Below are 22492 nucleotides of genomic sequence, written 5' to 3'. Positions count from 1 at the left end.
CATCTTCTGGAAACCACCATCTTGCAGCAACAGGAGGGAGTAGAGTAGCATAAAGTAAAGTAGCAGTAATGTTATCAACCTCGTCCAGAGATCCTTTCTCGACTCCCTGCGAGAAAGCAATCCCAGAGCCATACTATCCAGTTATCATCACAATCCAATTCTCATCACCATGTCTCACCTCAAGTATCCAGTTCTAGTTGTATCGATCGGGATACAACTCCAAGTGTCTGTTACTGTAGGACATGCTATCGATAGATGTTTTCTTCCCTGCAGGGGTGCACCAACTTACCCACCACGCTTGATTAACTCCGGCCGGACACACTTTCCTGGGTCATGCCCGGCCTCGGCCAAACAATACGCCGCAACCCGACCTAGGCTTAAAAGAGAGGCCAGCACGACGGACTAAACCTATGCCCAGGGGTCATGGGCCATCTCCCCGGGAACTCCTGCACGTTGCGAACGCGGCCGGTGAGCAGACCTAGCTACCTCCTTCAACAAGGTAGGTGCTTTCCAGTCCAACCCGGCGCGCGCCGCTCAGTCGCTAACGTCTATTAAGCTTTGGCTGATGTATACGACGCAGAACGCCCATACTATGCCCACGTGATGGTTAGTGCTATCAGGCCAGAGGCCCCTCGGATCAAATATCCAAATCGTAGTGGATTAGGAACGCGCGGTAACGAGCAGAGACTCACGATCGATGTGACCCCGTCGCCCCGTCTCGAGTACTTGTGACAAGGGCTAAGAATGCCCGGCCACGCCTCGTAAGTATCTCGCGGGCACCTTCCAGGTCCGCTCGACTCCACATCACTCGCTATTAAGCTCGTGCGGGTACCCCTCGGGGACGACCCGTCTTTAGTAACATGGCTCAGGGTAAAGTCATAGTAACCATAGTAACCGTGTGTCTAACACCAAGGGGAAAACCCGAGGAATCACCCCTGAAGAATTCCACTCGATGTTATCATCAAGGTGAACGTAAGAGGACCCACCCTCGAGGTTCAGACTTGAGGGGTTGCACGACAGAGTCGTATCGGAAGTGGTTAAGGAGGAAATCACGCTCGATAACCTCGACCAGTTAGTTACACTATAGAGATCTCATCAGGAGTGATGTAAGAGGTTCCATCCTCGGCACTCGATGGTAACTCTGTAGTCGTACAACTAGGGGGGTTGATGTGCGGTGTCGAGGCCTGGTCTTTGATCCCGTTGATCGGGTCTTCAATGATGAAGCAGGGGCAACAAGGACAAGGTGGGGGTCACTGATGGATCACTAACCAACCTATACTAAGCAGTTTAGGATAAGCAGCTAAGGTATGAAAACAGGTAACAACAACAGGCTATGCATCAGAGTAGGATCATACAGAAAGCAGTAGCAGTTCTAATGCAAGCATGAGAGGGAAGGAAATGGGCGATATTGGAATGCTCAAGGGGGGTTTGCTTGCCTGGTTGCTCAGACAAGGAGGGGGTCGTCGGTGACGTAGTCGATCACAGCGGCATCATCGGTCTCGGGGTCTACCAGAGAGAAGAGGGGGAAGAAACAGTAAATATAAAGCAAACATAGCACCACAAAGCATAACATGGCAATATGATGTGCTGGGTGTGACCTAACGCGGTAGGAGGTGATACCGGCGAAGGAGGGAAACATCCGGGAAAGAATCCCGGTGTTTCGCGTTTTCGGACAGATGAAACGGAGGGAGAAAGTTGCGTGTTCGCTATGCTAGGGATGCGTGGCGGACGAACGGGCTGCGTATCCGGATTCGTCTCGTCGTTCTGAGCAACTTTCATGTACAAAGTTTTTCGATTCGAGCTACGGTTTATTATATATGAATTTTCAAAGTTTTACCCATTTTCTGAAATTATTATTAATTCAAAATTAATAGGAAAAATGCTATGGGTACCCAGCCTTGTGTACACAGAATGTACACAGAGGCTGACATGTGGGCCAGGGGACCCAGTTGACCAGTCAAAGTTTGACTGGTCAACAGAGGGCGGGGGCCCCCTGTCATTGACTGACTAGTAAACTAACAAATTTAGTTAGACTAATTATGTAGTTAACAGGTTAATTAACATGATTAATTATATTAATTAATTAATTAACTTTATTTTTATTATTTTATATATTTTTTAAAAACTGTTTTTAACCGTTCCAGGGCAGGGCCCCACATGTCTTAGGCCCAAAGGGGTCTATCGGGCGCCGGGCGGCGGATGCAGGCGATGCCCAAACGGGCGCTGGCGTTCGGGGCCGCACCCGAACGGGCGTGCGCCCAGGCCAGCTGGGGAGGCGCCGGCCACGGCAGCAAGCGCCAGCGCCGACGAGCGGCGGCCAGCAGGAGGCGACGGTAGGCGGCACGAGGAGGCGCGGCCGGCGCGGCGAAGCAACAACGACAGCGGCGGGGCTGCAAGGCAGGGGCGGCGCGGCGCTAGGTGGAGACGGGCAGGCAGTTGTGGTGGAGCGGGAGGGCGACGCAGGGCGGCGGTACAGGGCGACGCCGGCGAGCGCTGGGGCTGCGGGGACGCGGTGAGCGCGCCGGGGAGGGCAGCGCGTGGCCGGCGCGGCACAGGCGCGTAGGGACTGCGATGCGGGGCGCGCGAGCTCGCGCGTAGCACGCGACCACGGGCACGGACGCGACGAGCGCAAGGCCCGGGCGCGGCCTCGGTGACGGAGGACGGCAGGGGAAAAGGGGAAACGGCGAGGGGCTCACAGCGGAGCATAGGGAGGCGGCAGTGGGCCCAGGAAGGGTTCGTGGTCGCGTCCGGCGAGGAAGAGACGAGGACGACGTGCGGCGGCGGTGGGCGTCGAGGCGCCGGCGAGGGACGACGGGGTCGAGGTCGATGACGAGGCGAGGCCGTGGCTTCAGGAAGTGGAGGGGCGAGGAGGACGACGGTGAGGCAACGCCGGGCGATGGCTGCGAGGATGGGCTCCATGGAGGAGGGAGACGGGCGACGGCATCGCGCGATGGGGGCGCTGGCTCGGGCGGGGCTGGGGAAAGTGGGGGGGCGTGGTGGTGGATCGGGCTAGGGTTCGAGGAGGCGTAGGGGGGGTTAAGCGGGGAGAGGTGGGCCGGTTGTGGCCTGGTGGCCAGCTGGGCCACAGCCCAGCAGTGGGGGGGGGCTTTGTTTCTTTTTTTTTGCAGCAGGCTTTTGCAATTAAACTAGCCACCAAATGACTTAGCAAAATTGTGTGCCTGGCCAAAACAATTACTAGGGAATAATGTGCTCTGCCATAACAAGTATGGACAAGTTTTGATTCCAAATGGGGTTTTCAATAATGGAAAAGGCATTAATAATGCTATTTTGGCACTGTTTAAAATGCTTAGGACCATTTTGTAGTATATGGTGATGTTGTTTTCCTTAACAATCATTTGTTATAGAATTTTTGACAAATGATGAACATTTTTGCAGCAATATTTGAGCAACTTCTAATTCCACTTGCATTTGAATTTGAACTCAGATAAGGATTTTGAAATAAGATGTTTCACCACTGTGGTCAAGCATTGCAATGACGATGACTTATCATGATTGAGAGGAGATCACATTAGGGTGATGCTGGGGATGTTACATGGCCTATCTAGGAGTGGTACGCGAGGAGCTGCAGCAATGGTATGTCGATACAAGCATGGCACGTACCTCGGCCATGGTGTTCGATGGTATAACAGACGCGGCTGCGCTTGAAGCTCATGCATGTAATGAGGCCTTGTCCCTGGCGGCTGATCTGAACCTTACTTCAGTTTGCGTTGCTTTGGACTACTTGGAAGTGATTGCTAATATTGGGTCGACAGCACCATACCACTACGCTACTATTTAAGGGAGATCAATCATTGTGCTGGATCATTTCAATCAGTTCAGTTTGTTCATGAGAAACGTGAGCACAATGGAGAAGCTCATGCCCTTGCGAAAGCAGCTTCCTCCCTTTCTTTTGGGCGCCATTTGTGGCTCACTATTTTGCCCGCCATCATCTGTATCCCTATGAACCTCACTATTTAATAAAGGTTACAGTTGCTCAAAAAAAACGTGACGACACATGTGGGCCAGCTGGAAACATTAAAGCACGTCGTCTGACCGACGAGCCTATCCTATCCCAAATCTTGAGACATGCGACGGTGTGTAATACCGTGACTAGGCGAGGACGAGCACTCCTATGCATTTTTCGATTGGTTAGCCCATTAGTAAACATTTTTCATGGATAAATGCCCAGTTATTATAGCAGCAAGAGAACCTCAAAGGAAAATATAACAGCAAAAATATTATGGCCGCTAGATGTAAAACCGAAGGCTTGATATTGCAATGATGTCATTTTGCCGACTTTTGTTCTCAGATAAGAGGATGGCACACCATTCGCTCGATGTTGAGGAGCTCGTGCTCAAACAAGGGTATGACGTTATCGACAGGCTGAGGAAATGGTTGGAGCAGAAGGTCAATTTGGTGTTGGTCATAGCTTCTTTTGTGGCGGCGGCGTCCTACCAAGTTGGCATGAGCCCCCCAAGATGCTATTGGCAAGATGACACGGACGGGGTTTTCAGCAAGTGGCAAAATGGCTTAGTAAAACATGATGACATGGCATATTAGAGTGAGGTTATTGTAGCTTGATTATCGAGGTGTTACATAGATCACGGCTAGGGGACATATGCCCCCCACCCTACAAAAACTATAAAATAGGAAAACTTTATGGAGTAGACCTAGAAAGATATAGCTGTTGGTGAACAATTTGTATTTGTACGCGCGACATGCACAACCTAGCCCAAGTAAGGGAGCGGAGAAAATATCACACGAAGAAAGGCAGTGATTGATTCTGAGGCCTTCCTTCCCACCCCGCACACGAAACAATTTTTTTCTACGCTTTTGCTAACTACGTACTCTCCCGTTCCGAAATATTACAGCGTCATATTCTTTGTTTAGTTGTATACTATATAGAAATCCAATAGAGCAAGGGGCTTGGTTTCCAGGTATTTAACCGTTTTCTAAAACACTTCATTTGTTGGTCTGATATTTTTTGATAAAGGGTGAATTTTATTACTCAAAATGAAGCATCAAGTGAATACAATAAAAATGAGCACACACCCAGACTCTGCATAACTAGGATGCACACAGCCAACACCAACACACACACACAAAAAGCTGCCGGCAAATAACAAAGTCATATAAGACCAAAGCCATACCTAAGCAAGCAGTAAAAAAACCCAGAAGCGATCAATTCCGCGACCGACAATCTGCAACAATGACCATATCCGCACCAACTATCTCATGATACCACAAAAACAACGAGATTCTTCAACAGAAACGCCTTCAAAAAGGGAGCGACGTTCAAGCGCCGCCGTCACCGGATCCGACCATCAAAAGCCAGAGTCTAGGTTTTCACATTGAAGAATCAGTCCAAGCATGAATTGAAATTCCGAGGCAGCGAAGAGTAATAACACAAGTTGATGGGGCCCTTTATTGATTCATCCATACTACTAGTATACATGAAAAAGCATACAAGAACTTAAACGCTGCAAACTAACGGGGCCACAAGGTGCAAACAGAAAAAAAGAAAAAACATGAAAGTCTGGGCTCCATCTTCAGATCTATCACATAGATAGAGATAACTTAAGGGTATGCACCAGCATTACCGCTGCCACCTCCCGTGCCGCCACCGCTGCCGCCGTTCTGACCATCTCCCGTGCCTCCACCATTACCATTAGCATTTGCATTCGCATATTGGTACCAACCACCACTTGCCGCGCTAGAGCCAGAACCAGCACCACCACCGGCTCCGGAACCGCTGGAACCAGGGCCCGCTGCCTGTCCTCCACCGCTACCGCCACCATTGCCGCCTGCGTAAGAATCTCCACCATAACTATATCTTCCGTCGCTTGTATAGCTAGAGCTTGAGCCGTCGCCGGACCCAGCGCCATGTCCAGTGCCGCCATCCTGCGACGCACCACCCCCGCTACCGCCCCCTCCCGCATTTGCATGGGCTCCACTACTACCACTGTAGGCATTCCCATTGCCACTCCCAGTCCCTCCACCGCTGCCGTTCACAGTGCCACCACCATTCCCCACTCCCGAGCCTGTCCCCGTGGAGCTGGCGTATCTAACTACCCTAGTGGCGCTGGCTAACCCAATGCTCAGTAGCACAACCAAGCCAAGGGACACAAGCTTAATGGCAGCCATTGTGAGAGTGTAGCCAACTGCTAGATGAGATTGGTTGATGGTAGACCATGGAAATGCATGGGTATTTATAGCGTTGAGGTGATCTTGCAAATGTACGTTGGAGCCGTGCTTGTGCCTCTAACCTAGTGGGTTCTTTTCTATGTCAAGTGTTTATCAGCTCCCGATCACGCTAATCTTGTTTGACCGAGTAGGCGACGACTTGACAGCCGACAGTAAACTGGTTAATCTCCATTGTAAGCCAACAGCTTCCTGCACCTTTGCTTCCTTCAAGGGTTACTCCATATCCATAGTGGGAGTAAACTTACATGCATGGTTATCTCTAGAACATCGTGCCATGCATATATTGACTTAGAAAACATGTCAGATTTGACTTGAGTTAATGGATAGTGCATGTTGTGCAAAGTTAATTGGAGGAGAGCTTCCTCGAAGGAGTAGCCGATCTGCAGCATCAGGCTAATCAATGGAACGATCTTCTGCATGTTCCATCTGCAGCTAGGGGGACACGTACGAGCTTGAAATTAATTAATTACGGATCAATCGGTTTATCTGTCCAGGTAACTACTCCAACAGTACAATAAGAGTACGGAAATCCGTATCATTGTAGATATATTCCACCACGGCGACACTGCCCTCTTTATATATATGCCGCTACGTGATATGACAAGGCAAAACTACCCTAGTGGGTGCAAGAAATTGTTGGATACATTAGCAATTTTCTGATTGATTTAATCCATAATAGATCATGATGAAAATAATATTAAAATCACATTGATAGCTTTACAGGTGAGTACGTACTACACAAACATCCATGCCAACAAATAGTACGGCTCATGGCGTCTCCAAACGTCGGTCCTCAATACGGACATAGTATTATCCGTCGACATGCGTCCCCCGATAGTGATACCAAAGTCGGTCATCCAACGCTCGTCGTAAACGCCCGCGATACAAACAAATTTGAACATAATCCATGCAAAAACAATGGAGTTCATTCAAATGGAAATGAGTTCAATATATTGTACATAAACCGGACGATATTCCATCCATTCAACTAATAAAACCTAAAAAAACCTAAATTGGCTTGTGGCGCATGGTGCCCTCAGAGGTGTGGCCGGGCTGGACGGCGGCACCTCCGTCACCGTACGTGCCTTCATCGTCGTCGTCATCGGAGTGGTCCTTCTAGTGCTGGAAGGGCGCAAAAGCACCGCCAGCCACCGCCTGGGCTGATGCTCTTCTTTCTACTGCGATGTGCGGGGGTCACCTTGGAAAACTCTGACCCTTGCCAGGGAGCCCGACTCTTTCCCCTACCGGCAGCGGCGGCGGTCTTGCTGAGTGACCACTCTAGGAAATCTTGCCGAGGTCCCCGCCGAGGCGCCGATGTCGCCGCGAATGTCTCCGCGGTGGTTAGCGATCGATCGTAGGCCCAGGCCTCCACGGGGTTGGAAGCCGGCCCCTCGTAGGACTTCACGAAGGCCGAGGGATTTGCTGCGTTGCAGCACTCCTATTATTTTTTTGCGGGGAGCATTGCAGCACTCCTATGGCTCTACTTCCATGACCACCCTCTCCTCAGTCGCCACGATGCTCCGCGATGAAGAGGAGCCACCGACGTTGCAGCCACCAAGGCAGTGGAGGAGGTGCCCACGTGCCTTAGCGGTCACGTGGGGAACCTCCTCTTTCACCGCTTTGCCGTGTCTTTTTTTTTGCGAGGGACCGCTTTGCCGTGTCAGATGGACAGAAAAAAATTCTATGGGCTGGAACGCATGCAAAACGCAGGCAGACGCGTAAATACGCACGCAGTCAGCGCAGTGATCGATCCCTTCCTTTGTCCACGTAAAAAAAGGGTCTGATTGATCCCTTCCTATTCGGCTATTCCATCATGTATTCACGCAAAAATTCCCACCGGCCGCCGACGCTTCGTCTATTCGCGGCTGCCCGCTCGGTGCTCCTTTTCTGTTTTCTCCAAAATTCTAATTTCCTTCGTAATATTCAGTTCGCCGCCCCCCGCTTTGCTATCCGTCTTCAGATTCTAGCGTTGTGTAGCAGTGCAAGCACACACACATCATCGATCGGAGGTATATCATTATTCATATTGTCGTTCACTGGATGCGTAGCCGGCACCGGCGTGGCGCTGTTCCACAACTGATGCAGTTTCAACCGACAACCGTCAGATCACCGCTGCTGCCACAGTATTCAACAAGGCACTCGAGACACCATCCGGTGGAATCAGGAAGCAAAGGGTCAGTACACAGCACGACCGGCCTATGCAATGCAGTTTCAGGGCAGGCTTCGATCTGAATCATGCGACCTCGTATGGAGAACATGGGCATCGGGAAACATCAAGTTCTTCACTTCGCTGCTGCTCAAGGATTGTCTCTGTACAAATAATCGCCTCCAACGATGCGGTTGGCCCAACAGTTACTTCTGCCAACTCTGTGTCCGGAGCTTGGAATCGGTGCACCACCTGTTCTGGTGCTTCCCCACCGCACTGGCCGTATGGAGCTCGGTGGGAAGTAGAGAAAACTGCTCAAATCTCCTCCTCAGCGACTCTTGGAAGACCTTGAGTTCGGTTCAGATTATGGAGAGGATGGTTGAAGCAACGCCGGCAGCTTTCAGAAAGGGAGCAAAAACCATCATCCTCCTAACTTGCTGGGCAATATGGAGCTTTGGCGACAGCCCGGAGCCACTGGTTTGCAGAGCCCCTTCTGGGATCCACCGTGAGGAGTAGGCCACTTTACTTGTAACCGGTCCTAGGACCCGAACCCCCATTTGTTTCTTTTCCACTGCTTCCTGCTAATGCAATGAAAAGCCAGCAATTGCTGGATCTTTCAAGAAAAAAACAACTGATGCAGTTCTCTTATTTATTTTCAGCATTGCGTGTTATCATGTCTTCCCGAAGTATGCATCTGGCAGTGATTATAGAAATTGATTTTATTTCTGGATGACATGGAAGCAAACTATTGTTAAACAAGATGACGAAGAAAATATTAATATCAACACAGATGATAATCTTGTGAGTAATCATGCACGTCCTTTAATTTATCTTCTATCTATAGAATCTAGTAGTCTGGATGAAGAACACTTCTTATCATACATATTTATGATCCAACAAATTGGAATAATCTTGGTAGAAAATCAAGGGACACTTTATATATAGAAACACGGACAATGGCAACTTTTTTGATGTTTAAGTTATGGGGCCTCGGACCTTAGTACTTGTTTTTTTAACAATAACTGATAAGTACAAATCGTCTCACGTCGTCCTCCCCCTAGGGCGACTCGGGCGGCCAGAAACCTAGCCGCTGCCGCCGCAAACTCCCTCCTCCTCTCCCTCCGCCGCTACCGGAAGACGCCGCCGGGCTAAGCCTGGGGGCCAACGGCGGTGGCGGGGGATCTCCTCTCTCGCGCGTCTCCGAGGTGGGGCGGACCCCAAGGCGTGTGGTGGCGCGACCGATCTGGTATCTGCGGCGCGGCGGATGGCTGCAGGCGGTGGGAGGCCGGCTCGTCCTCGGACGGCGATGGCTTGGCGCGGCGGAGGCCAGGGCTCTGGGCGCTGCGGATGGCCCTTCGGGCGGCGGCGGCCGGCTTGGCTGCGGTGGCGTGCATGCTGCCTTCAGATCGGCGACGGCGGCGTGGAGGGCCTGGTGGTCTCGTCGGCGGCACCTCCTATCAGATCTGTTCTGACCGGTGCAGCCGGCGGTGGTGGTCATCTCTTCCGTCATAGGTGGTCAGCCTGAGGCTGGGTGTTCGGATCTTGGGATCCGTCATTTGGCACCAGCTGTGAGTCGGGGAGGCGTAGTTGCCGGTGAAAACCCAGATGACGACGGGCGATGGCGGCGTTCCACGTTGTTACCTTGATGAAGGCATCGTCATGTGAGTACTGTCAACCCACTCGTATTGCTCCCGGGAAAACCCTAGGATCTGGCATTCCAGACCGGACGATGGCAGCACTGCGGTGTCGTTTCTCTCTTGGGAGCATCGTTTTGTGGAGCAACACTGGAAGTCATCAGAGGCAGGAGGTGGAGCGGCTTCGTCTTGCATGGAGCTTCGGTGGAGATGTCAAGTCATGCCTGACCGACAGGCGCTACGCTTGGTCATGCCTGGTCGGTAGGTGCTACGCACGACAGATCCTCCAAGGGCTTCAAGCTGTGTCCGCTGGTGGTACTTGGCAGCATGGCGTTGAGGTGTATCCGTGACGACCGCGACGTGTTCAGCTGTTTGCGCGCAGGGAGGAGGTGCCGTTGGGCGCCGTGGTGGCGTGACGATAGCTGGACCAAGCAAGGTTGATGCATCAGTATAGTTCTGAAGATGGAGCGGTGGCAGTTGGCAGCGGCGGCCTCTGAGAGCACGCCGGACCAGTGTGTGCCCTAGACCTGGCAAGTGGCTAGGTTGGGGTCTCAGGTCTTAGATGTTAGGCTTGGCTGTGATGTTTGTTTGGTATTAGGCCCAGACTATTTGTGCCCCTTCATCAACTGGATAGATGTAGCGATAATTTGTTGCTTAGACGACGGTTTTAGTCTTATTGTTGTATGACTTTGTAAGGTCTTGTGAGAATAATTAATAAAATGACCGTATGCATCACCTAGATGCAGAGGCCGGGGGGCATCCTCCTTTTCTATTAAAAGTTATAGGGCCTCAGGTTATCCAATAAATGCTTCTCCTATTATTTGATAGGTTTTGTAATGGAAACATGCCCGGATGGAAGGATATGGGGCAACTTCCGATCCATACAACAACATACTGCCTCACTGTGCCGGACGATTCCCCTCTGACCCTCATGTATAGTCGTCCACTGCCCCTCGCTCGGTAATCCTGGTGCTAAGAAGATGTTCTGCCCGCGGCAATGGCTGCAATGCCGAATTTTTCTGGAGTGAACAACGCTGTCGACTACATCTATGAGTACATCATGCTTTCCTCAGACGAAGAGCAACTAGAGTTAGTTCTGACAGCCCTCAACTACATCTATACTTTATTTGCACTTGTTCTCTGTAGTTCACTGTAAACTAAGGTATTGCTGTTTAAGCCGTGATACAGATCACCGGCCAGAGCTCTGCTTATATAGCTTGAGTTACAACATCAATTACAAATGAATAGATAACGGATAATCAAGAGAGGACTCTAGTCCTTCTGAATTCTAGCACTAAGCACTAATTATCCAACGCTACTTCATGCTAATGGTAGAACGTTACTTCATGCTAATGGCAACACTAACTCATAGTTATCTTAACATCCCCCCTCGATCGAAATGCGGGGAGCACATTGAGATCACTTCTGAACCTTTCAAACTGATGACTCATCAATGGTTTGGTTAGTATATCTGCGAGTTGATCATGAGTTGAGATATGCCGAATTTCAAGTGCCTTTTTCGCAACTCTTTCACGCACGAAATGGTAATCAATCTCGATATGCTTCGTGCGAGCATGAAAAACTGGATTCATGGAGAGATACGTCGCACCAATATTATCACACCACAAGGACGGCGGTCTGTTCTCTGGAATACCAAGTTCTCCAAGCAACGCCTGTATCCACATAAGCTCTGCTGTTGCATTTGCTACGGACTTGTACTCGGCTTCCGTACTTGAACGAGAAACAGTAGGCTGCTTTCGAGAATTCCATGCAACTAGATTACCACCAAGGAAAACAACATGGCCACCGGTGGATCGTCAGTCATCTGGGCACCCGGCCCAGTCAGCGTCAGAGAAGGCACTGAGCATCATGGATGGAGAAGCCGGAGTAGGAGTCCATATGACGATGTTCCCTGAAGATATCGCAGGATCCGTTTCACGGCTGTCCAATGAGCTTCGGTCGGCGAGTGTAAGAACTGGCAGACCTTATTTACGCTATACGAGATATCAGGCCTCGTCAGTGTAAGGTATTGAAGTGCTCCAACCACACTGCGATAGCGTGTGGCCTCAATTGAAGACAAGGGTGTCCCAGGCTGTTTGGATAACTTATCTGTTGTTGCCATCGGTGTAATGCATGGCTTGGACTTTGCCATGTTGGCCTTCTTAAGAAGATCAGGTATATACTTGCGCTGGCAAAGAGCAAGACCATCTTCAATAGTCTGAACTTCAATGCCAAGGAAGTACCTCAATACTCCAAGATCCTTGATGGCAAAATCATGACGAAGCTGATTCAGCAAACGACCAATGGCTGCATCACATGAACTGATGATAATAATATCATCAACATATATGAGGAAATACATGTGGAGCCCCCCTTTCCTAAATATGAATAGAGAGACATCAGCAGCCGATGCGCGGAAGCCTAGATCGAGAAGACGAGAGCTTAGGCGGGAAAACCATGCACGTGGCGCCTGTTTCAAGCCATAAAGGGACTTCTGAAGTTTGCATAGATGACGAGGTAACCGCTGATCGATGTAGCCCCGCGGTTGATACACGTCTTCAGTCAACACACCATGCAAGAATGCATTCTGAAAATCAAGTTGTCGCATACTCCATTGATGAGTGACTGTAAGTGATAACAGAACACGAATTGTAGTGGGCTTCACAACCGGACTGAAAGTATCATCATAATCAATTCCTTGGCGTTGTTTGAATTCTTTAGCAACTAGACGAGCTTTGTACCGATCAACAGAGCCATCAGCCTTGTGTTTGAGCTTAAAACCCGATTTACTATCAATTATATTGAGTCCTGGACGAAATGGAACCAAACTCCATGTTTCATTCCGATGCAAAGCAGCCATCTCGTCATCCATTGCAGCCTTCCAAGATGGATGCTGTGCAGCTTCAGTGTAGTTGGTAGGACCGACGTTGTCGTCTGAAGATGTTGTGCACACATACGTAACGGTGCCATCAGTGCGGATGTACGGCTTGACAATGCCGGACTGAGCCCGAGTGTGCGGCCGCATCTGCTTCGGGACAGGAGGCGTCGGAGCCGCGGAGTCAGCGGCCGCGGAAGAACCTGAGCTCGAGGTGGCGGGAGAATCTGAGCCAAGACACGACCCATAAGTGTCAGAGTCGGCCGCTGCAGATCCACGCGATGTTTGTTGAGAAGCCACTGTTGTTTCATGATCCATGCTTTGAGGCACAGATGACGTTGACGCCGAATCAGCAGCAGAATCTGCATGAACATCAAAATAAACATACTGCACATTGGCCATTAGATCATTAGAACTATTAGTACTTCCGCTTGGGGTTGGAACATGGGGTGGTGAATGTGTGATGGGAGGGAAAAGTTGGACGTATGGGAGTGTTGATGAATTGGCAGGTGCAAGCGTAGCTTCAAACTTACGAGCAAATGGAAAAACCCCTTCATCAACAACCACATCACGAGAAATATATATGCGTCCAGTACTAGCATAAGACACTTATATCCCTTGTGGTGTGAACTATAACCAACAAAGATGCATTCTTTGGATCGGAAAGCAAGTTTTCTAGAATTGTAAGGGCGAAGATGTGGCCAACATGCATAACCAAATGATTTCAACATAGTGTAGTCGGGTTTGGTGCCAAAAAGACGCTCGATGGTAGATGCATTATCTATGACACGTGTTGGTAGACGATTAATAATAAAGGTAGCTGTGAGGAATGCTTCATACGAAAAGTGAACGGGCATGGAAGCATGAGCAAGAAGAGCGAGTCCAGTTTCCACAATATGCCGATGTTTGCGTTCAGCTGCGCCGTTCTGCTGATGGGTGTAGGGACATGAAACATGGTGTGCAATGCCTTGAGCTTGAAGCTATTTATGCAAACGTTGATATTCGACACCCCAATCAGATTGAATGCATTGAATTTTCCTGTTAACAAGGCGTTCAACATGGGCATGAAAACGAATAAAAACTGCCTCAACATCAGATTTAGCACGCAGCAAATAGATCCAAGTGAATTTGCTAAATGCATCGATAAAAGAGACATAATATTTATAACCACCAACTGAAATAGTAGCAGGCCCCCATACATCGGAATATATGAGTTCCAAAGGAAATTTTGCACAAAAATCAGATGAGCCATATGGAAGTTGGTGACTCTTTGCTTGTTGGCATGCATCATAGACAGATGCATCATGAGTCTAACTGTACGGATGTTTATTCAAACTAAGAATTGACTGAACGACTTGGGACGACGGGTGACCGAGGTGATGATGCCATTGCTTTTTATTGACCGACGCAAGCATGGCCGCCTTGACATGGTGGAGGGTGGATGGCAGAATAGGGTAGAGGCCGGCTCTACATCTGCCTTGGAGCAGGCTTGTCTTCGATGCTTGATCCTTAATGACAAAAAATGAGGGTGAAATTGAACGAACACACCATTGTCTTTGGTAAGTTTATGGATGGAGATGAGATTCTTTTTTATATGAGGAACATGAAGTATGTTTCGAAGAACAAGAGGTTTAGCAGCGGAAGTATTAATAGAACTTTGACCAATATGTTCGATGTGCAAACCTGCTCTGTTGCCAACTTGGACGGTGTCGTTGCCATTGTAGCGCTCACGGAAGGAGAGGCGATCCAAGTTGCTGGTGATATGGTCCGTTGCGCCCGGGTCCGAGGTCCGAGTACCAGTTAGGATCAACCTGATACCCGGCACTAGTTCCCACGATATTCGCTGAGTGCTGCTCCTCGTCACCATGGAAGGAGGAGTCAAAGCGCTTGCGGCACTTCAGGGCAACATGCCCTTTTATGCCACACAGCTGGCAAGTAGGGCGCTGACCCCCACCATTTCCGTTGTTGCCACCATAGCCACGACCTCCGCTTCGACCATTTCCGCCAATGCTGTGGCCGCGGCCTCGACCGCCACCATAATTTCCGCGGCCTTGTACACCTTGATTGCTACGTCCTGGGTTTTTGCGTACGAAGTTGGCGGAGTGGTTGGAGCCGACACCGGCGTAGCTAGCCGAGGAGCTCGAGCCAAGCTGGAGATCTGAGCTGTACTGCTCATGACGATGCTCATGGCCAAGAAGAGAAGCATAGACATCATCAAGAGTCAAATTGGGCTTCACATTCAGTGAGTCGACAAGGGACTCGTACTCCGCTCCAAGGCCTGATAACATGTAAGAAACTATCTCATCAGCATGAAGGGCCTGTCCAATGGATGCATGTGTGTCAGCCAATGTCTTATTCATCTTGAAGTAGTCTGTGCCCGTCATGTCGCGTCTCTTCGGAGCAGCTAGTTGTGCACGTATCTGAACGAGGCAAGCACGGGAGCGCGATGCAAACATCCGCTCAAGCTGCCCCCACGCCTCGGCCGCTGAGGTCGCAGCCATGACGTACGGCAAGATGTCCTCACTGACGGTGGCGAGGATGCCGCCGAGGATCGTATGGTCCTTGCGGTACCAGATTGTGTACTCAGGATTCTCCACCTGAGTGGTGGAGCGGCCATCACCTGTGCCTGTGGTCGGTTCCATGGTCGGAGCAGGGGCCATCTCTTCGCCGGACGCGATGCCGAGGAGATTGTAGGTGCGTAGAAAGGTGAGGAATTGCGCCTTCCACATGAGATGGTTGTCGCGGGAGAGACGCGCGGTGACGACGATGGTGGCTGCTGGCACGGAAGCCATGAGAGAGGAGGAAGGAGTGGACATTGGTCAGATGGCGTCTGATACCATGTAAACTAAGGTATTGCTGTTTAAGCCGTGATACACATCACCAGCCAGAGCTCTGCTTATATAGCTTGAGTTACAACACAAGTTACAAATGAATAGATAATGGATAATCAAGAGAGGACTCTAGTCCTTCTGAATTCTAGCACTAAGCACTAATTATCCAACGTCATTCATGCTAATGGCAGAACGTTACTTCATGCTAATGGCACCACTAACTCATAGGTATTTTAACATTCACTACCATTATAGGTTGCATTATCGACTTCTTATTTTAAACCCAAGTAAAACTCTTTTCTTTCACGTAATCCATGCCGATGAGTTGGTCACGTTCATTAGCTGTTGTGTGCATGCACTGGTTAGGACCATGTTGAGGAGCTCATGCTCGAACAAGGGTATGACGTTGTCGACGGGCCGAGGAAATTGTTGGAGTAGAAGGTCAATTTGGTGTTGGTCATTGCGTCTTTTGTGGCGACGTCGTCCTACCAAGCCGGCATGAGCCCCCGAGGAGGCTATTGGCAAGATGACACGGACGGTCCCAAAGGACACGATACGGGCGCATCTGTATTGCAAAACAAATTCAACAACAAATACTATTATTTCAAGATGATGAACACGATGGCGTTCTACACTGCGGCGGCTATAATGGTGTTGGTAATGAATGAAAAATTCTACAAGACGAATGATGGCATGATAGGGATTATTTTTATCAGCATATTCTACATCATTTGCATCATTTGTTCCTTCATTTTTGGGGTCTACATGAGTGACCCGAAAGAAGGCTTCCTAGTGCTCCTCGTCGCCTTATTCATTTGGGTCTTCCTCCTCCGCATCACCCACATCGGGAGGTACTTAATCATATCCATATATGAGTTACCTGAACATGTTAGATTGTTTCTGATAGAGAATACATTTTTCTGCAGAAATATTTGCAAGCTGCATTCTTGTACCAATACGCCAAGAGGTGCCGCCCGACCCGTGGATGCCTTCCTCTTCGAAATCGAGAATGAGACCCCTTTGTGGAACTTGGCATGGGTCAACATCCCATTTGATCCATGTAAAATAAGTCACGGCTAGGAGACATAATGACATGGCATATTAGGGTGAGGTTACTGTAGCTTGATTATCAGGGTGTTACATACATCACGGATAGGGGACATATGCCCCCACCCTACAAAACTATAAAATAGGAAAACTTTATGGAGTAAACCTACAAAGATATAGCTGGTAGTGAATAATTTGTATTTGTATGTGTGACGTGTACAACCTAGCCCAAGCAAGGGAGCAAAGAAAACATCACACGAAGAAATGCAATGATTGATTCAGAGGCCTTTCCTTCTCAACCCGCACACGAAACAAATTTTTTTCTACGCTTTTGCTAACTACTTACTCCCTCTGCCCCGAAATATTACGGCCTCATATTCTTCGTTTAGCTGTATACTATACGGAAATCCAATTCAGCTCTTGGAAGCATATGCTCCTGCCCATCAATTTTTTTTCCAAATGTATTTTTTTTTGAAAAGAATAGATGTGACCATTGTCACACCAAAACGCTACCTACAAATTTTTAGGAGGATAGCCCAAGTATTTTGATCTGTGCAAAAAACACAAGTCGAACGACAAATGTTACCTCCAAATGTTACATTTATTTTGCTTTTTTTTACCGACGAAGCACCGTCATTCTATTTCACACGAAAATTGACAAGCACACTTGTTACACTAACAAGAACATCTACGAATAAATTCAGAATTTTTTAATTTTATTTACTATTTATTTTAAATTCACTGTTCATTAGGGAGCATATGCACCCAAGAGCCAAAACGGCCTTCTACCCAACTAGAGCAAGGGGCTTGGTTTCCAGCATTCCAGGTATTTAACCGTTTTCTGAAACACTTCATTTGTCGGTCTGATATATAGAGACAAGAAACATGAATTGAAATTCCGAGGTAGCGAAGAGTAATAACACAAGTTGATGGGGCCCATTATTGATTCATCCATACTACTAGTATACATGAAAAAGCATACAAGAACTTAAACGCCGCAAACTAACGGGGCCACAAGGTGCAAACAGAAAGAAAAAAAAACATGAAAGTCTGGGCTCCATCTTCAGATCTATCACATAGACAAAGATAACTTAAGGGTATGCACCAGCATTACCGCTGCCACCTCCTGTGCCGCCACCGCCGCCGCCGTTCTGACCAGTTCCTGTGCCTCCACCGTTACCATTAGCATTGGCATTCGCATATGGGTACCAGCCACCACTTGCCGCGCTAGAGCCAGAACCAGCACCACCACCGGCTCCGTAACCGCTGGAACCAGGGCCCGCTGCCTGTCCGCCGCCGCTGCCGGCACCATTACCGCCTGCATAAGAATCACCACCATAGGTATATCTTCCGTCGCTCGTATAGCTAGAGCTTGAGCCGTCGCCGGACCCAGCGCCATGTCCGGTGCCGCCATCCTGCGACGCACCACCCCCGCTACCGCCCCCTCCCGCATTTGCATGGGCTCCACTACTACCACTGTAGGCATTCCCATTGCCACTCCCAGTCCCTCCACCGCTACCGTTCACAGTGCCACCACCATTCCCCACTCCCGAGCCTGTCCCCGTGGAGCTGGCGTATCTAACTACCCTAGTGGCGCTGGCTAACCCAATGCTCAGCAGCACAACCAAGCTAAGTGACACAAGCTTAATGGCAGCCATTGTGAGAGTGTAGCCAAGTGCTAGATGAGATCGGCTGATGGTAGACCATGGAAATGAATGGGTATATATAGCATTGAGGTGATCTTGCAAATGTATGTTCGAGCATCTACTTGACCTAGTGGGTTCTTTCTTATGTCAAGCGGATCGGCTCCGATCACGCTAATCTTGTTTGACCGAGTAGGCGACGACTTGGCAGCTGAAAGTAAACTGGTTAATGTCCATTGTATGCCAGCAACTTCCTGCACCTTTGCTTCCTTCTAGGGTTATCCCATATCCATAGTGGCATAGTGGGAGTAAACTTACATGCATGGTTATCACTGAAACATCGTGCCATGCATATATTGACTTAAAAAACCATGTCAGATTTGACTTGAGTTAATGGATAGTTCATGTTGTGCAAAGTTAATTGGAGGGGAGCTTCCTAGAACGAGTAGCCGATCTGCAGTATCAGGCTAATCAATGAAACGATCTCCTGCAAGTTTCATCTGCAGCTAGAGAGCATGTGAATGAAGTTAATTAATCACGGATTAATCCGTTTATCTATCCAAGTAACTATGCCTATACAGTACGATAAGAGTACAGAAATCCGTACCATTGTAGGAGTAGATATATGCCGTTACGTGATATGACAAAGAGACTGGACTTTCAGCTCCCGGGTGCAGGGGCACCCTCATGAACAGTAAATGCAAAACAATATGAAAAACAAATCAAAAAAATCTGAAACTTTGGGGGATCAAATATGATCAAACATTCAACGTTCATGCAAAGTTTTAGCATCAAAAAACATTTGTGGATCCCTCACAAAAAAAAACACAAAATCAGTGTTCAAAGTTATGTGTAGTTTTGAGCAGTAGTTTTGTTTTTTTGATGAGGGCTCCTCGAGTGTTATTTCTGGCTGAAAATTTGCAAAAACATCAAAAGTTTTATCATATTTGATCCCCCAAAATTTCAGATTTTTTTGATTTTCTTTTCATATTGTTTGAAGTTACTGTTCATGAGGGTGCCCCTGCACCCGGGAGCTGTCACACCTTTCCCTATGACAAAACTTGGGATAAGGAAAATGTTGGACAAATTAGCGATTTTCCAATTAATTTAATCCATAATAAATAATAATGATTGCAATATTATATTAAACTAGAAAAAGGGCCCGTGCATTGCAACGGAAGAAAAAAAATCATAATCTCCAATGGCCATGATCACATTTTGCTACATCATCGAGATACACTAACACTCTCAATTTCGTGAAATCATGAACTTTTTTTAAATTAATGAACATATTTGAAATCGTGAACATTTTTAAAATTCATGAACACATTTAAAATTTTTCAAACATTTTCTAAAATCAAGAACATTTTTTGAATTCATGAACATCTAATACTATTTGCAAACATTTTCTAAAATTTGTGGACATTTTTTTAACAATTTTCTTAAATCAGCGAACATTTCTAAAATGGACAAACATATTTTTGGAAATTTGTGGAACAATTTTTGATTTAATAAACATTTTTTAAAATGCATGATCAGTTTTTGAATCGGCGAACATTTTATGAATGAATAAAATATTTTGTAAGTCACGATTTTTTTTAATTTATAGCATATTTTTCAATTCATGAACATTTTTTGAATTGGCGAAATCTTGTTCAATTTCATGAACATTTTTTAATACGCAGACTTTTAAAAAAATCATGAACATTTTTCGATCTCTCAAACATTTGTTTTCAAAATTTTGAATTTTTTTCGAATAAGAAAACAGTCTTTATCACAAACATTTTTTGAATCCACTAAAATTTTATGATTTATTAAATATTTTATTTAAAAATTCTCTTTTTTCAGTTTTCGGAACTTTTTTGAACTCCCAAATTGTTTAAAGTATAAAAAATAAAAAAGGAAAATAAAAATAAAAAATAAAAATGAAATTTAAAAAACAGGCCGCCCGGACTTGGGCCGACCCAAATGGGGGATGCGTCTTCTTGCAGCGCGCAAAGCGCAGTATATGAGGTCCCTACTTTTATTTTAAGAAAGGAGGTCCCTACTGCATGGGCCGGCCCAGGCTGGGAATTTCCCCGTATGAAACATTTTTTATCACTTATAGGTGGCATTGATGGGTAGTATTTTACAAGTTTAGGGGCAATTACCGTGACGTATCGCAAGAAACAATAGCCACTTTATTATTAGGTATGGATTCATACGGATAGCTTACCAGGTGAGAACGTACTACTCATAGAGCAGGTTCATCCATGTAAACAACTAGTACGACTAACACAAGAATAAACATCAGAGGGCTTAAGAGATCATACCTAACAGTTGGCCACACTACTAGGAGAAAGCTTATAGATAAAATCTTAGCATTAACGCGGGCTAATTTAGGAACGCCACTCCTACTTAGTAGTAGCGCAGGGCAACAACCGGCAATAATAGTGCTACTAGTACTAGTACTTAGCAGTAGCGCTACTTCTACTCATAGAGCGGATTCATCCAGGTTAAAACCACCACTACAGCGACAACATCCTCGATAGCCTTCTTCTTGGCGGCCTCGAAGTTTTCACCCATGTCGAAGCCGGGAATGTCAAGGATGTAGTCGAAGTAGAGAACATATACGAACATTAGCGACCAGTCGCGCCTGAGACGCTCCCCAAAGATCTAATCACCCTTTCCCCGCTGCAGGGTCGCAAAAGGCAGAGTCTCGAAGGTGTGCTCCCTCGTACAACTGTGTAGGCAGAAGCATCAACAATGAGCGTCGGACATCAATGGGTTGTGCACAAGGAGGTATAACAGATGTGATATGATCTGCGTGACGACTAGGGTTGCCGACCCACTAATATATAAGAGGTCGGGGTAGGGAGACGTGGGGTTAGGCTCACACCCGAATCGGTAACAACCCCGTGATCCGATGTCTCGGATTCGTAGCGTATCTGACAATGACTTGCAATTAATTGCCAAATTAATTATACGTTCCAGAATGGCAAAAATAAGCGCACACATGACATAGTATGAGGTATGAGCTGAGCCCATTCACGAAACACGACGTCTGTGGGGTGAGGCAGGCGGAGGAGGATCACACAGGAGCCACTCCTCTTCTCAAGCTCTAATAACATGTGGAATAGAATCCCATATAAAGGGGCTCAACTCTCATCCACTCATGAGCTGGTACTAAACTTCCAACCACCATGTCATGACACTCCACATGGACCTTTGAAATTCTATGGAATTATTATTTATATTTTTGATAAAGGGTGGATTTTATTGACTCAAAAATGAAGCATCAAGAGGATACAAACACAATCAGCACACACCTGTCCTTTGCATAGTTAGGACACACACAACAACACCAACACACGCACATAAAAACACGCTGGCAAATAGCAAATTCACATAAGATCAAAGTTATGTGTAAGCGAGGAAATAAGAGAAAAACAAAGCGATCAGATCTGATATTAGCAAACTATAACTGCACCGACCTTCTGATGACACCACACGGACGACGAGGCTCTTCAACAACAACGCCTTCAGGAAGGGGGCGCCACCATCACCAGATCCAACAACCCAAGGCGATAATCTAGGTTTTCACGCTGAAAAGTTAGACCAAGCATTGAGAGCAATTCTTTGAACAAGGTAACGACATAAAACATGGTCATTGACTAGTATACCCAACTTGAGCCAGACCTAGGCTTTCACCCCGGAGCTCGAGATCGGGTTCTCAAGTAGCATCACCACCTTAGTCACTCATTGTGTTATTGTCACCACTTTTCATTGATCCCAACAACTACATGTGACACATCATTGCCACTTTACAACCACCCCTCCGCGTCAAGACTTCGTCCATAGCTTGCATCTCACCACCAAAGTCATCCACCAGATCTACAGGGATGAAACTCTCACAAAGACCTTTCAATGGTGATTGCAATCTTTGAAGGAAATATGCCATAGAGGCAATAATAAAGTTGTTGTATTATATTTCCTTATTCATGATAAAGGTTTATTATTCATGCTAGAATTGTATTGATTGGAAACCTAAATACATGTGCGAATACATAAACAAATACCATGTCCCTAGTAAGCCTCTACTAGACTAGCTCGTTGATCAAAGATGGCTAAGG

At 47.5% G+C, this 22492-nt stretch overlaps 2 protein-coding genes across 2 annotated transcripts; both read right to left on the bottom strand.

Annotated features, from left to right (window-relative positions):
• Positions 1–5402: 5402 nt before the first annotated feature.
• LOC125525443 (glycine-rich cell wall structural protein 2-like) lies at positions 5403–6178 on the bottom strand. Its single transcript, XM_048690453.1, has one exon. It carries the CDS (start codon positions 6142–6144, stop codon positions 5578–5580), a length of 567 nt encoding a protein of 188 aa, XP_048546410.1. The 5' UTR covers positions 6145–6178; the 3' UTR covers positions 5403–5577.
• Positions 6179–17654: 11476 nt separating this feature from the next.
• Positions 17655–18447, bottom strand: LOC125525442 (glycine-rich cell wall structural protein 1.0-like). The gene has a single exon (XM_048690452.1). It carries the CDS (start codon positions 18393–18395, stop codon positions 17829–17831), a length of 567 nt encoding a protein of 188 aa, XP_048546409.1. The 5' UTR covers positions 18396–18447; the 3' UTR covers positions 17655–17828.
• Positions 18448–22492: the final 4045 nt, after the last annotated feature.

Source organism: Triticum urartu, chromosome 7 (genome assembly GCF_003073215.2).
Source record: "Triticum urartu cultivar G1812 chromosome 7, Tu2.1, whole genome shotgun sequence".
Lineage (NCBI taxonomy): Eukaryota > Viridiplantae > Streptophyta > Magnoliopsida > Poales > Poaceae > Triticum > Triticum urartu.
The sequence above is the reverse complement of the archived record's forward strand: the minus strand, read 5'-3'. Positions and strand labels throughout refer to the sequence as shown.